At 48.9% G+C, this 15358-nt stretch overlaps 1 protein-coding gene across 7 annotated transcripts in view; it reads right to left on the reverse strand.

Annotated features, from left to right (window-relative positions):
* MARK3 (microtubule affinity regulating kinase 3) overlaps nucleotides 1-15358 on the reverse strand; it is a 143961-nt gene that overhangs the window by 28426 nt on the left and 100177 nt on the right. For 4 of the 7 annotated variants that reach the window (XM_058655469.1, XM_058655466.1, XM_058655467.1 and 1 more), the window contains exons 2-6: nucleotides 15142-15333; nucleotides 11679-11732; nucleotides 10611-10659; nucleotides 6323-6388; nucleotides 3571-3641 (exon numbers count right to left, since the gene is read on the reverse strand). In XM_058655469.1, coding sequence (XP_058511452.1) covers nucleotides 3571-3641; nucleotides 6323-6388; nucleotides 10611-10659; nucleotides 11679-11732; nucleotides 15142-15333 — 432 coding nt within the window. The remainder of the gene's footprint in view (nucleotides 1-3570; nucleotides 3642-6322; nucleotides 6389-10610; nucleotides 10660-11678; nucleotides 11733-15141; nucleotides 15334-15358) is intronic. The other 3 variants (XM_058655471.1, XM_058655468.1, XM_058655470.1) reach the window with 2 other exon arrangements.

A 15358-nucleotide genomic window follows, 5' to 3' on the forward strand; every position in this document is an offset into this window, starting at 1 on the left:
CTGCCGGGCCCCTGAATTTTTTTCTCATACTGAGATTTCTTATATCATTTCTAGCCTGCTTTTGACTCACATTTGACCATCTTGCCCATTCTGAAAGCAACAATGAATTTATTTTCCTTTAGCTCCAAAATAATCTGACGCCTCAGGCAGAACCCACACTGCACTCCGCCATCGGGCAGCGCGTGGGGGCCAGCCTGACGCCACAGGCCCACTGCACTCCGCCATCGGGCAGCGCGCGGGGGCCAGCCTGACGCAGCTGGTCCGAGACGCCAACACTGCCAGCCACTGAGCTAGAGGAAGAAAGAGCGAGGATCTAGAATTCTCTTTGAAAAGAACACAACTCACTTGGTGAGGAAACAATGCCGACAAACATGGAAACAAGCCCTTGTCTATGGCAACAAGCTCATGCTGCGTACTGTGCTTCAGTGGGACATCTTCCTATCGGCCTCTCACAGGAAGGTTTTGTTACTTAGTGAAGGCGGTGACCATCTACCAGCCCCCGGGAAGCGTGGCACTGAGAATCCACAGGCAGCACAGCCACCACACCGGCTCCTTGCAGAGAAGCAGTCTGGGGCAAACGCCCTGCCTGGCACAGGAGGTTACAGTAATTCCATGTACTGGAAATCCAGTCACACTGTAAAAGCACACACAGAGAACTCTTTTTTTTTTTTAATTTATTTTTATGACAAAGTCAGATGTACACAGAGCAGAGACAGATAATTCCGTCCCATAATTCACTCCCCAAGTGAGCGCAACGGCCGGTACTGTGCTGATCCGAAGCCAGGAGCCAAAACCTCTTCCGTCTCCCACATGGGGGCCTTGGGCCATCCTCGACTGCTTTCCCGGGCCACAAGCAGGAAGCTGGATGGGAAGTGGAGCAGCCGGGGTTAGAACCGGCGCCCATATGGGATCCTGGTGCGTTCAAGATAAGGACTTTAGCCGCTAGGCCACAGCACTGGGCCCAGAGAAATCTTCTTTCCTGGTACGAGGCTTTGAATTTTGGCAGCAAATTAACATACAAATCTGGGGCCCGGCATGGTAGCCTACTGGCTAAAGTCTTCACCTCGAATGCACCGGAATTCCATCTGAGCACTGGTTTGTATCCCAGCAGCCTTGCTGGAGCCGGGACATGAACCGGCGCCCATATAGGATCCTGGCATGTGCAAAGTGAGGACTTCAGTCACTAGGCTACCATGCCGGGCACTAAAGGCTCTACTTCTTTTTTTTATTTTATTTTACTGTATTGTTGTTGACAATCTTTACATAGTTAATTGCAGTTAAAAAAAAGGTTCGGGCCCGGCTGCGTGGCCTAGCGGCTCAAGTCCTCGCCTTGAAAGCCCAGGGATCCCATATGGGCGCCGGTTCTAATCCCGGCAGCTCCACTTCCCATCCAGCTCCCTGCTTGTGGCCTGGGAAAGCAGTCGAGGACGGCCCAAAGCCTTGGGAGCCTGCACCCACGTGGGAGACCCGGAAGAGGTTCCTGGTCCCGGCATCGGATTGGCGCGTACCGGCCCGTTGCGGCTCACTTGGGGAGTGAAACATCGGATGGAAGATCTTCCTCTCTGTCTCTCCTCCTCTCTGTATATCCGGCTTTCCGATAACAATAAAATCTTTAAAAAAGAAAAAAAAAAAAGGTTCAGCGGGTATAGGGAAGTGGCAATACTATTATGTCCATATTGTTTCCATCATGTATCTGAGGTAAAGGGGGATATTGAGGGAGAAGCCCCACCCCGTCTCCCGCCCACCCCAAGTCCCGGATGTGGGGCATGCTCTGAGATATTTGCCCAAGTGGTGTTAATAGTTCTCCAGTTATGAATCGTTGCCAGTTTCGCTCGATGAGGTCGTCCACTGATTGATATAGTCCATCATAAAGTCTCCATTTGCCCCATATTTCGCTGCCAACATATAGCTGAGATGAATGATTGACCTGTTCTGTCTTCTGTCCTTTCCTGGTTAGAGTTCTGAATCCAGCAGTTCGATTGGGGAGATCTCCAAAGAAACCTTGAGGTATTCCCAGACCAGATTCTTTTACGTTCTAGCAAGCACAGGGCCCGGCACAGTCCATCACCCAGATCAGCTGGTGGTTGCAATTGCTGGGTTGGTTCCGTTTTCAGTCCCGAGTTGCACTGGAAACAATGGGTGTTGCAGTCCAGTCTGGTTCTGCCCAGCACATACTCGGCCCTTACATCAACCAGTGGGGGCTGCAGCCTAGTCGGGGCGACGCACAATAACCCCCACCAGGCCCACCCCCTACCCTGGTTTGCCAGTATGTGTAGCAGTAGACCAGTCTGTCCCCCATCCCATTTGGCTCTTGTACTTGTCAATGGGTATTAAAGCTTAGTTCCATCTAACCAGCTCAACTATCCAGCCCTCACGGATGTTGTTGAGTGCCTCTCTGTCTAGCCACCCCAGCCCCCGTCCTAGTTTTCATGCCCTCCCGTGGGACTAGTGACCCAGGAAGGGGGAACCCACTTTTTCCCTCCCAGGTGTCTCTCAGTCCCGGTTTATGCACTCTTTAGGTGGTTCTGTGATTTGACTTGACAGAATTAGTCCCCAGTGCCAGCTTCTGCCAGCTGATGCTGCGGCCAAGCCCAAACATCCCTCACCTGCTCCAATTTATGCTTGCACCCACAGGAATAATCAGCCCAGCCTGGCTTTTCCCTGATCTAGTCCACATGCAGTGCACAGGTGTTGCAGCCTTGCTTAGTCTGGTCTATCCTCATCCCAGCCCACGCTCTCCAGTGCGAGTAGCTGTCTGGCGAGGGGACCAGCCCCTTAATCCCCCTGCCAGCTCTGTCCCTCCCTTCCTGGATCTCACGTGTGCTGGTTGGGTGCTGCAGTCAAATCCAGTACAGGCAACCTCACCCTGGCATTCCATAATGTGTACTGGTTTTGTCGCAACCAAACCCGGCTCAACCCACGCTCTGTTCTGGTGATCGGATTTGCCAGTGGATGACATGAACTGATTCAGCCAGGTCTGCCCCGACCCATGCCGAATGTGTGCCAGTGGGAAACTTTCCATGGCCTATTCTGGACTGTTTCCTATCATGCTTCTTGCGCTTACCTGCAGGGACTGTGTCCTGTCAGAGGAGTTGCCCAGGCTCCTCCATCAGATCCCCTCCCAATGCCACATTTTGTGCATACCAGGGGGTCCTTGAGCCAACCCTACTCAGTTCACCTCCTGTCCTAGCAGGAACAGTGGCTTTTCCCGGCTGGCTTTCACCCCATTCTGGTTCTTGTTGTTGGATGTTTCAGCCCAGCCATGGCTCGTCCATATCCACATAGAGCTCACACATGGCTCAGTAGGGGGTTGAGACCCAGCCTAGTCAGTCCCACATCTACCCTGGTTCTCCATGACACCAGATGGTGTTGGGGCTCTACTTCTTAAATTTCAACTGTTAAAAAACTGAGGGCTCAGGGTGAGGCTGACATTCCAACCGTCACCCTGGAATGGCACCGTGACTTGCCTCGAGCAGGGCACCTCCGGCGTGGGAGCGGCTGACCAGCCTGTGTTGTTGGCGTCACGCTGAAGCAAGAAAACCTTATTAACCACGGAAAGTCGTGTCGTACCTGTCTAAATTTAGCTCTTGCTTCTTTTTCCTTCATTCTTCCGTGTGCAACCAAATAGTCAAATACTTCACCTACAATTGAGAGAAATAAAAGTGAGCAGGAGTCCTACTTCTGGCCATGAATTCTGGCATCAACTGATAATGTTCTATTTCCAGCAAGGCTTTATTTTCTAAGTAAAGCTATGAAATTAGCCAGAAACAGGTTGAATTTGAACTAAACTGGTCTAATGGCTTGGACTCTAGGCATTTGAATTAATCAACATAATCTTTAAGCTGGAGAAAAGCTTTAAAATTAAATTCTCACATGCTTAAACTAGATAAAATTTGAAGGGTATTTGCCTTCTATACACTTACGTAAGAACTGAGCAATGAAAACTGAAACTTGAAATGAACTAGGTTATTTGGTTTAGAAAGCCCATCCTCACGGGGACTGGAGAGCCAAGTGCTCCTGGCTGTGTTCATTACTGCGCAGGCATTGGCCAGGCTCTGGGGAAACGCAGCACTACGCACCACACAACCTCTCTCCTCACGAGGACCCAAGTTAGTAGGGGAAGCCAGGCTGGCTGCATTTTTAATCTATCTAGGAAAAGAAACAAGAGCTTGTGTGTGCTGACCAGCATAGCTCAGGCCCCGGGAGAAACTCGGGATGTCCCCGAATGAGCTGTGCAGCACGGACAGGCGACTGAGGCTAGAAAGGACGCTGCCACCAGGCCCAGGGAAGCCCAGGCACCTCACAGCGGGCAGAGCTGAGCTGGATAGCACTACGAAAGGGGGGCTCAGCAGAGGTGAAACCAGTGACCCCCAAAGGACATGTGTGGGGGTTCACGCAGTGTCAATTCCTTGAGCAAGAAAGTGACACTAGAGGACATAGCAGCACTGCCGACTGTTGCAATGTACAACAGAGACCAGCTCTGAGATCCCAGACAAGCTCGCGTTGGGAAAGCAGCACAGACGTCCTCCCAGATCCGTCACCTCAGGCAAGCGGCACGGAGAGCTGACGTAAAGCCAACAGTTCTGATTTTTAAACTCTCAATTTTAATGCTGAATAAACACAGTACAAATCACATATATTTCCATGTGATTGTTGGACTGCATAATGATCTTTTTTATCTGAAAATATTTCAAATAATACAGCAAGTATGAAAAGTTGCATACTGACTTTTAAAAAGGTCTACATTGTCAGTTTACACTAAAGGTTCATTGAATGAGGACTATGGGTTAAATGCTGGCTCAGAAAGTCAACACTTTCCAAATGAACGAACTTCTATTTGCACAAAATCACACAATGTGAAAACAGGCAGTTAATAAGTGAAAACAAGAGGAGTGTACAAATCGTATGGAAATAATTTTAACTTTCAAACAAAATCATACAGTTTATGCCCAACAGTGTGTGTACTTTTATAAATACAAGTGCAACCTAAATCTCTTCAGAGGTTTCTGGAACTACAGCCACGTTCACAATTGCTAAGTTGTAAGTCAGGAAGTAAACTTATAATCCAAGAATTCAATCCAGATCTTTTCTCTTTTTCCCTTAGTAAAAATATATTAAGAATGGATTAAGCAGTTATACTGAAATCTCCGAAGGCCTGGAGAGGAAGGAGGTGGGACTGCATGACAGAATGTCCCCCGGGTCTCGATGTCTTCTACAATCTCAGTTACCCTGGATGAGTTCTAAGATTCTAGCAAGTCAACAGCTTGACGGAGGAGCTGGCGCTGTGGCATAGCATGCAAACCCACTGCCAGAGACACCAGCATCCTAGTGGGTGCTGGTTCATGTCCCAGCGGCTCCACTTCCCATCCAGCTCCCTGCCTGTGGCCTGGGAAAGCAGTCGAGGACGGCCCAAAGCCTTGGGACCCTGCACCCGTGTGGGAGCCCCGGAGCAGGCTCCTGACTCCTGCATTCTGATCAGTTCACCTCTGGCTGCTGAGGCCACTCGGGAGTGAACCAACAGATCTCCGTCCCTCCTTCTCCCTGTGAATCTGCCTTTCAAATAAAAATCAATCTTTTTTAAAAATGATAGCACTTACAAACAGATATTTCAGAAAACATTTACAACTTTGAAACCTTGTAGGCAAATAAATACTAGTCTTTCATTTCTACTTTAACAAAAATATAGTCCTAATCACTATAATCATTTCTGGTCTTTGGAAAGACGGCGTGAAATGTGATACACAGAAAGATACAACAGGGAACACACATTTATTCCAAACAGACAAAAACACTAAATATATCAAAAAATCCAACACTTGGGATAAACAAGTGTGTGCTCATATGCACGCGCCTACACACACACACACACACACACACACACGGATTGTTCCTGATTTAAAAGGAAGTTCTTGCCATATGCTATGACATGGATGATCTGGAAGACACTATGCTGACTAAACAAGGCAGTCACGCCAGGCAAAGCCAGGACGGCAAGGCTCTGCGCAAAGCAGGGGCCGGGGTCCTGCAGGGTCGCTGCCTGATGAGGAGAGCGCCAAGGCTCCGGAAAGAATGGTGGAGGGCTGGGCGCCACACGCATGTCCTCGTCAACAATGAGCGTGCACTGGGCCCTGCACAGAACCGCCAACCCTGCATCATGTACATTTTACGACAAAACAGGTCCTGAACGTTATCAACTGATAACCCTAACAGTGATAACCTACACATCTGCCAAGTCTGTACTGTGACTCTGGGTGTTAGCAAAAACCTCAACAGTTACTCACACAGGTAGAGCGTCCTTTTAGAAGAAAGTAAGTGTTCTTACCTCCGCTTGCATACTCCATGATTAAGTAGAGTGTCTTTTCAGTTTCAATGACTTCAAATAACTTCACTGGGGAGGAGATGGGACACAGCAAAAAAAGAAACCATTGTCTGTATGCACAAACCACACTTAAAAATCATACCCACAACAAGCAACTCTGTTAAACATTTTAACAGTTGGTCCTCAAAACTTCCAGTGAATTTTATTGTATATTACAAAGAAAAAGACAGTAACAAATAGAACTCCATAAACATCCTTTTCCTGGGTGCCCACACAGTGTGACTTCAGAGCCCCCCATCCAGGCCCATCTGCCCTCCTGGGCAGCCCTCCCAGCAGCCCCTCCCAGCAGCCCCTCATCCCAGAACAGCTCAGGCTTACTACACTGCTGCAAGGACAGGTCCAAGCATCCGTCACCACGGCCTGAACGACCAAGCAGCACTTGGTGTTCTGGGAACCGTCACCAAGAGCAAGACTCCCTCCCAGGCTGTGGACTGGACCAGGAAAGTGTGACACTGCTGGCAGGAAAGCAGCGCTACCGCCGAGTCTGTGTTAAACGCACCAGCGTGCCGGCAGAGCTGTCTAATCCTTAAGACATGCAGGCAGGCCAGCAGACAGGGCCTAGGACCACTGAACTCAAAATTCCATCCATGGGCTAACTTGGAGGATTTGTGGTCTGCCCAAGGAGTGCATGTGTCAGAACTGGGTCTCCTCAGTCATTAATCCGGTGCAGTGGACAGCATGCCCAGATCACTTGGGGGACATGACAACCAGTTCACTGATGCCTGCAGAGGACGTCTAGTACCATGGAGGGCAAAAGAAACTGGACAACTTTCCTGGTCATGCTCTGACGGCAGGTGTCGGAGCGCGGGGAGACCCTAAGGTGGACTGTGTCGGCCAGTGGGCCTGGCGAGGATTTCTTCATCCTTGGAGCAACAAAATCGATGCATCTCAGAGCTGCCAGAGCCACTTCAGCAGCAGCCTGAGAACATGCTCCACACTGGGGACCTGGGGTAACGGCACGCAGCGTCCCCCGTCCCACGGCAGTGACGCGATGGAGCTGCAGGAAGCAGCCCTCTCCCCCAGACACACGGAAAAGAAAAACCCTCAGAGACCGCAAGCAGCTGTTCCACCCACTTTGCCCGTCTCCTCAACCCTCCCGACCCTAATCGGTGGTCCACATGGGCATGCATCCTTAACTATATGAACATAAAAAAATTTATTATTAAAAAAAAGGGTTCCTTGAAGCAAGAATGGATCACACTGCAAATCAGTGTAAAGAACAATTCTCAGTGGGTGAGACGTTATCAAAGCAATGCGTTATTACTCAAACATTTCCACTGCCATTAACAAAACAAGCAGAAATAATTACTTATTAAAATCAGCAAAACTGAATCCAAGACTAAGCAAGCCATTCTGCCTATCTCCTGAATGTTGCTATTTACGGTAGAATTAAATTCAGTGGAAGTGAGAGACAGACAGACAGACAGACATGCTGGTCTTCTCACTATAGGGGATTTTCTGCTGTTACAGTAGTGTAACAGGCCAAAGGGCTCACTACACTCAGTACCCACAACTGCTCCTTAACCTCTGCTTCGTTCAGAAAGTAAAGGCATACGAGCCACGAACAGGTAACGCAGAGATGAAGCACTCGGGCCGGGGCAGCGGCTCACAAAGCTGACCTTCTGCCTACTGCACCGACATCCCAGACAGGCACCGGTTCAAGTCCCGGCGGCTCAATCTTTGAGCCAGCTCCCTGCTTATGGCCTGGATAAGCACTACAAGATGGCTCAAGTTTTTGGCCCCTGTACCCATGAGGCTCACCTGAAAGAAGCTCCCGACCCCATGCTAGGCAAGTCAAGGCCACTGCAGGCATTTGGGAAGTGAACCAGCAAGTGAAAGATCGATCTCTCTGTCTCTCCTTCTAACTGTAAACCGTTTCTCAAAGAAAATAATGTTTAACACAACAAAACAAAACTCCAATGCAAAACTCCAATTTCCAATGCAAATGTTGTCCTTACTAGAAAAATTACTTTAATAGCAGGGATTTTTATAAACAGGAAACAGTATCAGGCTCCAATTTAATTACTGAAAAGACAAATCAAGGGCTTGTGAACTTGCAGAGGGTCTGAGGAATGGCGTTGGTGGGGGCATGCAGGAACCTGGGTGCTTGCACCCAGGAAAGTAGAGTGAGCCTAGGGATTTCCACACATGCTTGATGCAAGACAGGTTGGTGAGGAGGGAGAGCCCTAGGTTAGCAGGCTGGCAAGGCGTGCTAGTGGACTGGGCTTGAGTGAATGTGAATATGTTTGGGCCTTAGGTGGGCGGAGGGGTAGGGTCCCAGGCCAGCCCATGTGCCAGGAGCTTGGAAACTATGGGCAGGCACAGCTCCAGGTCAGCATACCACCCCACCATATGACTGGACTCCGCAAAGCTACGCTGGGAAGCCCATGCACTCCTGGGCACAGAAACTGTACACTGAGGAGGGAAGGACATACAGGGATAAGAGGGAGGGAGGACCTCTGCAGGAGAACATTGTAGGTGGGGAATGACTTCTGGGGACTTCCACCAACAAGGCCACTGTACTTGCAGGTAAGCAAGCGGGTTGAGACTGAGTGGTTTCGAGGAGGTAAGCCACTTTCCGGATCACACTAATGTACCCACCCACAAGGAAGACCAGAGCTGGGCTACTGAGCATCAACCACTGTCAACTACCACCCACCAGCATACACTAAAGCTAGGAACAAAGGCCTGCCTGGCAGGGCTAGCTGACAGTACCCACCGGGGACAGGTAATGTTAGGTTGGGCAATGACACTAAGCAGCACATGAGAGAACCACATCTGGGCCCACACTTGCGGAAGTGTAATATCTGCTGGCTTGCTCAACAGCTGCAGATAGTGATGGGCAGACCTAGGCATGACCCGGGAACCCTCTGACACTCAAGGGCACAGAGGCTGAGAACAGGCCGGGCTGATTCAAGCTGCAGCACGTACAAGTGCAGCGAACAACAGGTTGGGTGGCCCACAACGTCTGACAGAGGGGCAAAATATGTCAGGTAAGGGCCTAGCACCCACTGGCACATGTGAGATCTGGCTCTAGGAGTGGTGGGGGAACTTGGGAAACTCCCCTGGTGGGCTGCAGCTCCTGGCTGTGAGCATATGATTCAGGCCTCAGGCTGGGCTGGGCTGGGCTGGGCCAGGCTGTGATATGCAATGGCCAAGGCAGGATGGGCTCTGCTGGGCTGAGTCAGAGCAACCACTAGTGCAAGATCTGTGCCTGGGAGCAGGTCTGATCACCAGCTAAGAGAACGCCTTGGTTGGGTTAGAGTTCCCATTGCTGAGCACAAGAGCCAGCATAGCTGAAGCGGAGGCTGCCACTCAAACCTGGGTCTAGATGCAGACCGAGCAGGGTTACTGGGGGTTGCTCCACTAGGCTGCAGCTTGCTGGTACACATAAGGACTAGGTCTGTGCTGGGCTGGCTGCGTTGGGCCATGACAACTGCTGATCTGCATGAGCTACAGGGTTGGGGTGGAACTGATCAGACAGCTGCGTCCATGGTGCTGCCTGGTGCAGGTGACAGACTGAGCCTGATCCTGCACTGCACGGTGCATGTAAGACTCAAACCTGAGTCATCCCAGGTGAGGTTTCTTGGGGAACACAGACTAGACTGTCAGACTCAGAACCTGGCCACAGGGCGAGGCACAAGATGTGCACACCAACCTTGAAGCGCAGGTGTCGGGACTGTCCCAGGCACCTGCAGAGCAGAACAAGGGCGATGCCCCGAATCCTGCGGCAGCCCTGGACAGAGCTCTGCTCACAGGACAATGTGAACACAAGTCTGCTTCAGAAACAATCCCCAATGAATAGCTCATTAGGTAGAAAGTCTCCCATCTTTTAAATATTATTCTGTACGTATTTTCTTAGAATCAGTCAAAGCAAGATATTAGGCCTTCGAAGACATTAATTCTGACTTGCTACAATTCTTTCTACTAATGAAATGTAATTAACTTTATTTCTGAATATATTAAAATATTATAAAATTAAAATTTGGCTACAATGTTTCTACCAAATTGCTTTAAATTAATGTTTGATACTTACATTTTTAACCTATTTTTAGTCATTTCAAAAAGCTGATACAAAACCCAGTAATTTGCATATATATAGATTTTATTAAAAGTGTACCTGGCTGTGGGAGAAGAGCCTCCTTCTACCACTTCTGGAATACATATTTAGCTTCATGACATACTTTCAACAATGTATTTAGCCCCAAAAGTATTTAAGAAAGCGAAATACCTATGTTTGGATGATTTAAAATCTTCATTATTCTTACTTCTCTGAAGAGCTAAAACAAAACAAACAAAAAAGGCACATGATTTCTGCAAAGTCAGTCACGAAGCAACACATCCCACAGCTGCAGCAGAAATGGGAATGTTGCCTTAGGCTCCAGGACCAACGTGACGGGCCGGCACGGTGCCCTGGCAAGTGGGTGTTCCACCTGCGGCACCAGCACCCCATCTGGCACTGCTCCCCATAAGAGATCCCAGTGCGTTCAAGGCGAGGATTTTAGCTGCTGGGCCACCGTACTGGGCCCTGTAACTGAGTTTCTAATCATATAAATAAATCTGTAACACTCTAAGTGCTCATAGTTCCCAGGCCATGCTGTCTTATAAGTCTGACGTGGATTATCTGAAAACTAAGTAGGGCTACCTGCGTTCTAGCTTATTCTTCCCAACAGCATCTTTCATGCTGTGCTGATCCAGGAGGCATGCTGGGATATGAACCGGTGACCATGTGGGATCCTGGCGCATGCAAGGTGAGGACTTTAGCCATAAAGCTACCACGCCAGGCCCATAAATACATCTTAAAAATAACCTAATTAAATTTTAAATATTCCAAGTTGCATTCATTTCAGCATTAGGAAGGTTTATTGTACTAAACATAGTATATCTGGACCTGGTACGATGGCTCAATGGCTAAATTCTCACACACACACAAAACAATGTACATTAAAACAACTGAGGGATGGGGGCAGTGCCATGTCATGGCAGCCTCATCATGTGCTCGTGCAGCCAACATCCAACGGGGGCACTAGTTCGAGTCCGAGTTCCTTCACGTCACGTCCAGCTCCTTGTTTATCGCCTGGGAAAGCACACGAGGACAGGCAAAGCGCTGGGTCCCTGAACCCAAGGCGGGAATCGGGATGCAGTTCCTAGCCATGAGCAAGGGAATGGAGACATTTCTCTGTCCATCCTTCTCTCTGTAATTTTGCCTTTCAAATAAAAAATAAGTAATACTTTAAAAAAAAAAAAAGTATTTCTGGAACAATTACATGGAAATTAGCACTAAAAATAATAACCTTACCTTTTGTAGACTTGTTGGATTCAACTGAGTTTTGTCAATTATTTTTATAGCAACCTAGAAAAAAATATTTAAGAATTTCAGGTTTTAGTAATTACAGATGCTAACTGGTAATAGCTTTGTAAATATCTACACACTCATTAAAAAGCAAGTAAACTTGGCCCAGAATGGTAGCCTAGCAGCTGAAGTCCTCACCTCACGCACTAAGGGATCCCATATGGGCGCTGGCTCTAATCCCGGTAGCCCGCTTCCCATCCAGCTCCCTGCTCTGGCCTGGGAAAGCAGTGGAGGACGGCCCAAGGCCACCCGCATGGGAGATGGGGAGGAAGTTCCTGGCTTCTGGTTTTGGACCAGCTCAGCTCCAACCACTGAGAACCAGCAGAGAGCTCTTTCTGCCTCTCCTTGTATCTGTAAACTTGCCTTTCCAATAAACACAGACCTTAAAAAATAACAATAAATAAGCAAATAACCGCAGTTTCACCCCCTCTATCACCACAACAGAAGAGCTAAGGAAACAGGTGTGAAGTGAGTTCTAGGCGGCCACACCCTGCCTTGTCCTCCACCATTAACAAACAGACAGATGAGCTAAAGCCAGGAGACTTTGAGTCCTAAGGAAAAAACAGGATAAGAAACTTATTTTGTTTAATACTATTTATGAAAAAAAAAATTTAGGTATTTTACTTTGAAATAGATACAGGGAGAAAAGCAACGAGGCTATGCGTGCACAGGAGACAGACAGAGATCTTCCATCCACTGGTTCCCTCCCTCAACAGCCACAGTAACAACACACAGGCCAGTCCAAGGTCTGGAGCCAGGAGCTTCCTCCAGGAGCCCAAGCCAGGACTTTTAACTGTTATGCTATCAAGAAACGGTAAATAAATGCTTTAGGGCCTGGCGGCGTGGCCTAGCGGCCAACGTCCTCGCCTTGAATGTGCCGGGATCTCATATGGGCGCCGGTTCTAATCCTGGCAGCTCCACTTCCCGTCCAGCTCCCTGCTTGTGGCCTGGGAAAGCAGTGGAGGACGGCCCCATGCTGTGGGACCCTGCACCCGTGTGCGAGATCTGGAGGAAGGTCCTGGCTCCTGGCTTCGGACTGGCACAGCGCCAGCCATTGTGGTTACTTGGGGAATGAGTCATCAGACGGAAGATCTTCCTCTCTGTATATCTTTGTAATAAAAATAAAACAAATCTTTAGATAAATAAATACATAAATAAATGTTTTAAAAACTTGTTACAGCTTTCCTGGAGCTGGCTGGGCCACTCCCTATGATGCTTTCCATGCTGCGAATTCCTGCTCAAGTTGTTGCTTGCCTTCACCTCCAACTCCCTGCAAATGTGCCTGGGAGCAGAGGATGGCCAGCTGTGTGCCCGGGAGCAGAGGATGGCCAGCTGTGTGCCCGGGAGCAGAGGATGGCCAGCTGTGTGCCCGGGAGCAGAGGATGGCCAGCTGTGTGCCCGGGAGCAGAGGATGGCCAGCTGTGTGCGTGGCAGCAGAGGATGGCCAGCTGTGTGCGTGGCAGCAGAGGATGGCCAGCTGTGTGCGTGGGAGCAGAGGATGGCCAGCTGTGTGCATGGCAGCAGAGGATGGCCAGCTGTGTGCGTGGCAGTAGAGGATGGCCAGCTGTGTGCGTGGGAGCAGAGGATGGCCAGCTGTGTGCGTGGCAGTAGAGGATGGCCAGCTGTGTGCGTGGCAGCAGAGGATGGCCAGCTGTGTGCGTGGCAGCAGAGGATGGCCAGCTGTGTGCGTGGCAGCAGAGGATGGCCAGCTGTGTGCGTGGGAGCACAGGATGGCCAGCTGTGTGCGTGGCAGCAGAGGATGGCCAGCTGTGTGCGTGGCAGCAGAGGATGGCCAGCTGTGTGCGTGGGAGCAGAGGATGGCCAGCTGTGTGCGTGGGAGCAGAGGATGGCCAGCTGTGTGCGTGGCCACACGGGAGACATGGATGGAACTCCTGGCTCCTCAGCTCAGCTCAGCCCAATCCCAGCTGTGATAGCCACACAGGAAATGAACCAGTGGGATGGGACATTCTCTCTCCCACTCTCTCCCTTCCTCCCTCTCTGTAACTCTGTATTTGAAACAAAATAAATCTGAAAAAAGAAAAAAAAAAAAACAAAAAAAAACACATTAGCACCTTCCTAAATATTCCCAGTTCAGCAGGGTTGAGGGGTCCAGATTCCATCACCACAGTGATAAGAATTACAAAGCATCTTGCTGGCAGGTTCCTAATTGGTTAGGCAGCCTGCATCCTGTATCCGAAAGCACAGGTTCTGGTCCTGGGCGCAGCTCCCAACTTGCGTACATCCTGGACACAGAGGGAGGACGGGGAGACCCCCCAGGCCCCTGGCTACAGACGCGCTGCCTGTGACACTGGGTCAGTCAGCTGAAAGAAGCACACACTCTCTTTCTCTCCTCTCTCTGTATATCTGACTTGGAAATAAAAATAAATAAATCTAAAAAAAAAAAGAAGCAGCACACAGGAGCCTTCCTCTCTCCAACAATCTCAAGTTATAAAAATGTGTAAGTAGGAATAAACGTAACAAGAATTGTACAAAATCCAGATGAAGAAAATTACAAATGCTGATAAAACTGAGACACACCTTATTTTCTTGGACCGAAATCAATTTGTATATTAAAATATCACACTTTCTCACTAAATTAATTTATAAGCCCAACCAATTTCAAAATTTCAATGAGACTGTTTTTCAGAACATGCAAATGTGATTCTAAAATGCACCTACAAGTATAAATGGCAGAAAGAATCAGAAAATTGTTGAAAAAATAAACATGATTAGCACAGATACAACCTATTCCAAACCACCAAAATACACGAATGTTGCAGCAATAAAACCACCCCAGCGTGCGTCTGAGGCTTAACAAGCAGACAAGACAAACAAAGGACACGCATCACAATTTAGGATAGGAGTAAGTCACAAGAATGAAGTCAGGTGGCTGGCACTGCAGTGTAGCACCCCACAGGAGTGCTGCTTCTAGCCAGCTCCTCTGATCAGCTCACTGACAAGGCACTTGGAGAAGCAGCGGAAGATGGCCAAGTGCTTGGGCCCCTGCCCCACAGGAGACCCAGAAGCAGCTCCTCGGCTCTTGGCTTCATACTAGCCCAGCTCCAACCACTGCAGCCATGTGCGGAGTAAACTAGCAAGCAGATGCAAGAACTCTGCCTTGCTAATTAGTTCTTTTAAACAAAACACAAACCACACACACACTGACTAAATCAGACTCCTCTACTTCATGATAATCCCTTGGAATTTCCAGCAGACCTATTAAATATGCAAGATGAGACATAATTACAATATAGAATATTTTTACAATCTTGAGACAAAGTAAACCTCATAATGTAGTAAGTTTCACATTCTTTAATTTTTAATTTATTTCCACAAAAAAACAAGAAACTATTTCTGTGCAAATAAACTGTACAATGTCCTAACAGAAAGAAGCGTGAGTCGTATTTACCTCTCTGCCTGTGAGGATATGCCTTGCCAACTTCACCTTTGCGAAGTTGCCCTTGCCGATGGTCTTCAGCAGCCTGTAGTGCCCGATGTGAGGCTGCTCATCCGCACAGGACGCGATGGAGTTCCTGCACCGAGCTGCAGAGCGCCCCGATCGGGAGGGGACTTCTTGGCGCCCGTCTCCATGGGACGTGTGCTACAACAGAACACACACAAAGACA

Source organism: Ochotona princeps, chromosome 26 (assembly GCF_030435755.1).
Source record: "Ochotona princeps isolate mOchPri1 chromosome 26, mOchPri1.hap1, whole genome shotgun sequence".
NCBI lineage: Eukaryota > Metazoa > Chordata > Mammalia > Lagomorpha > Ochotonidae > Ochotona > Ochotona princeps.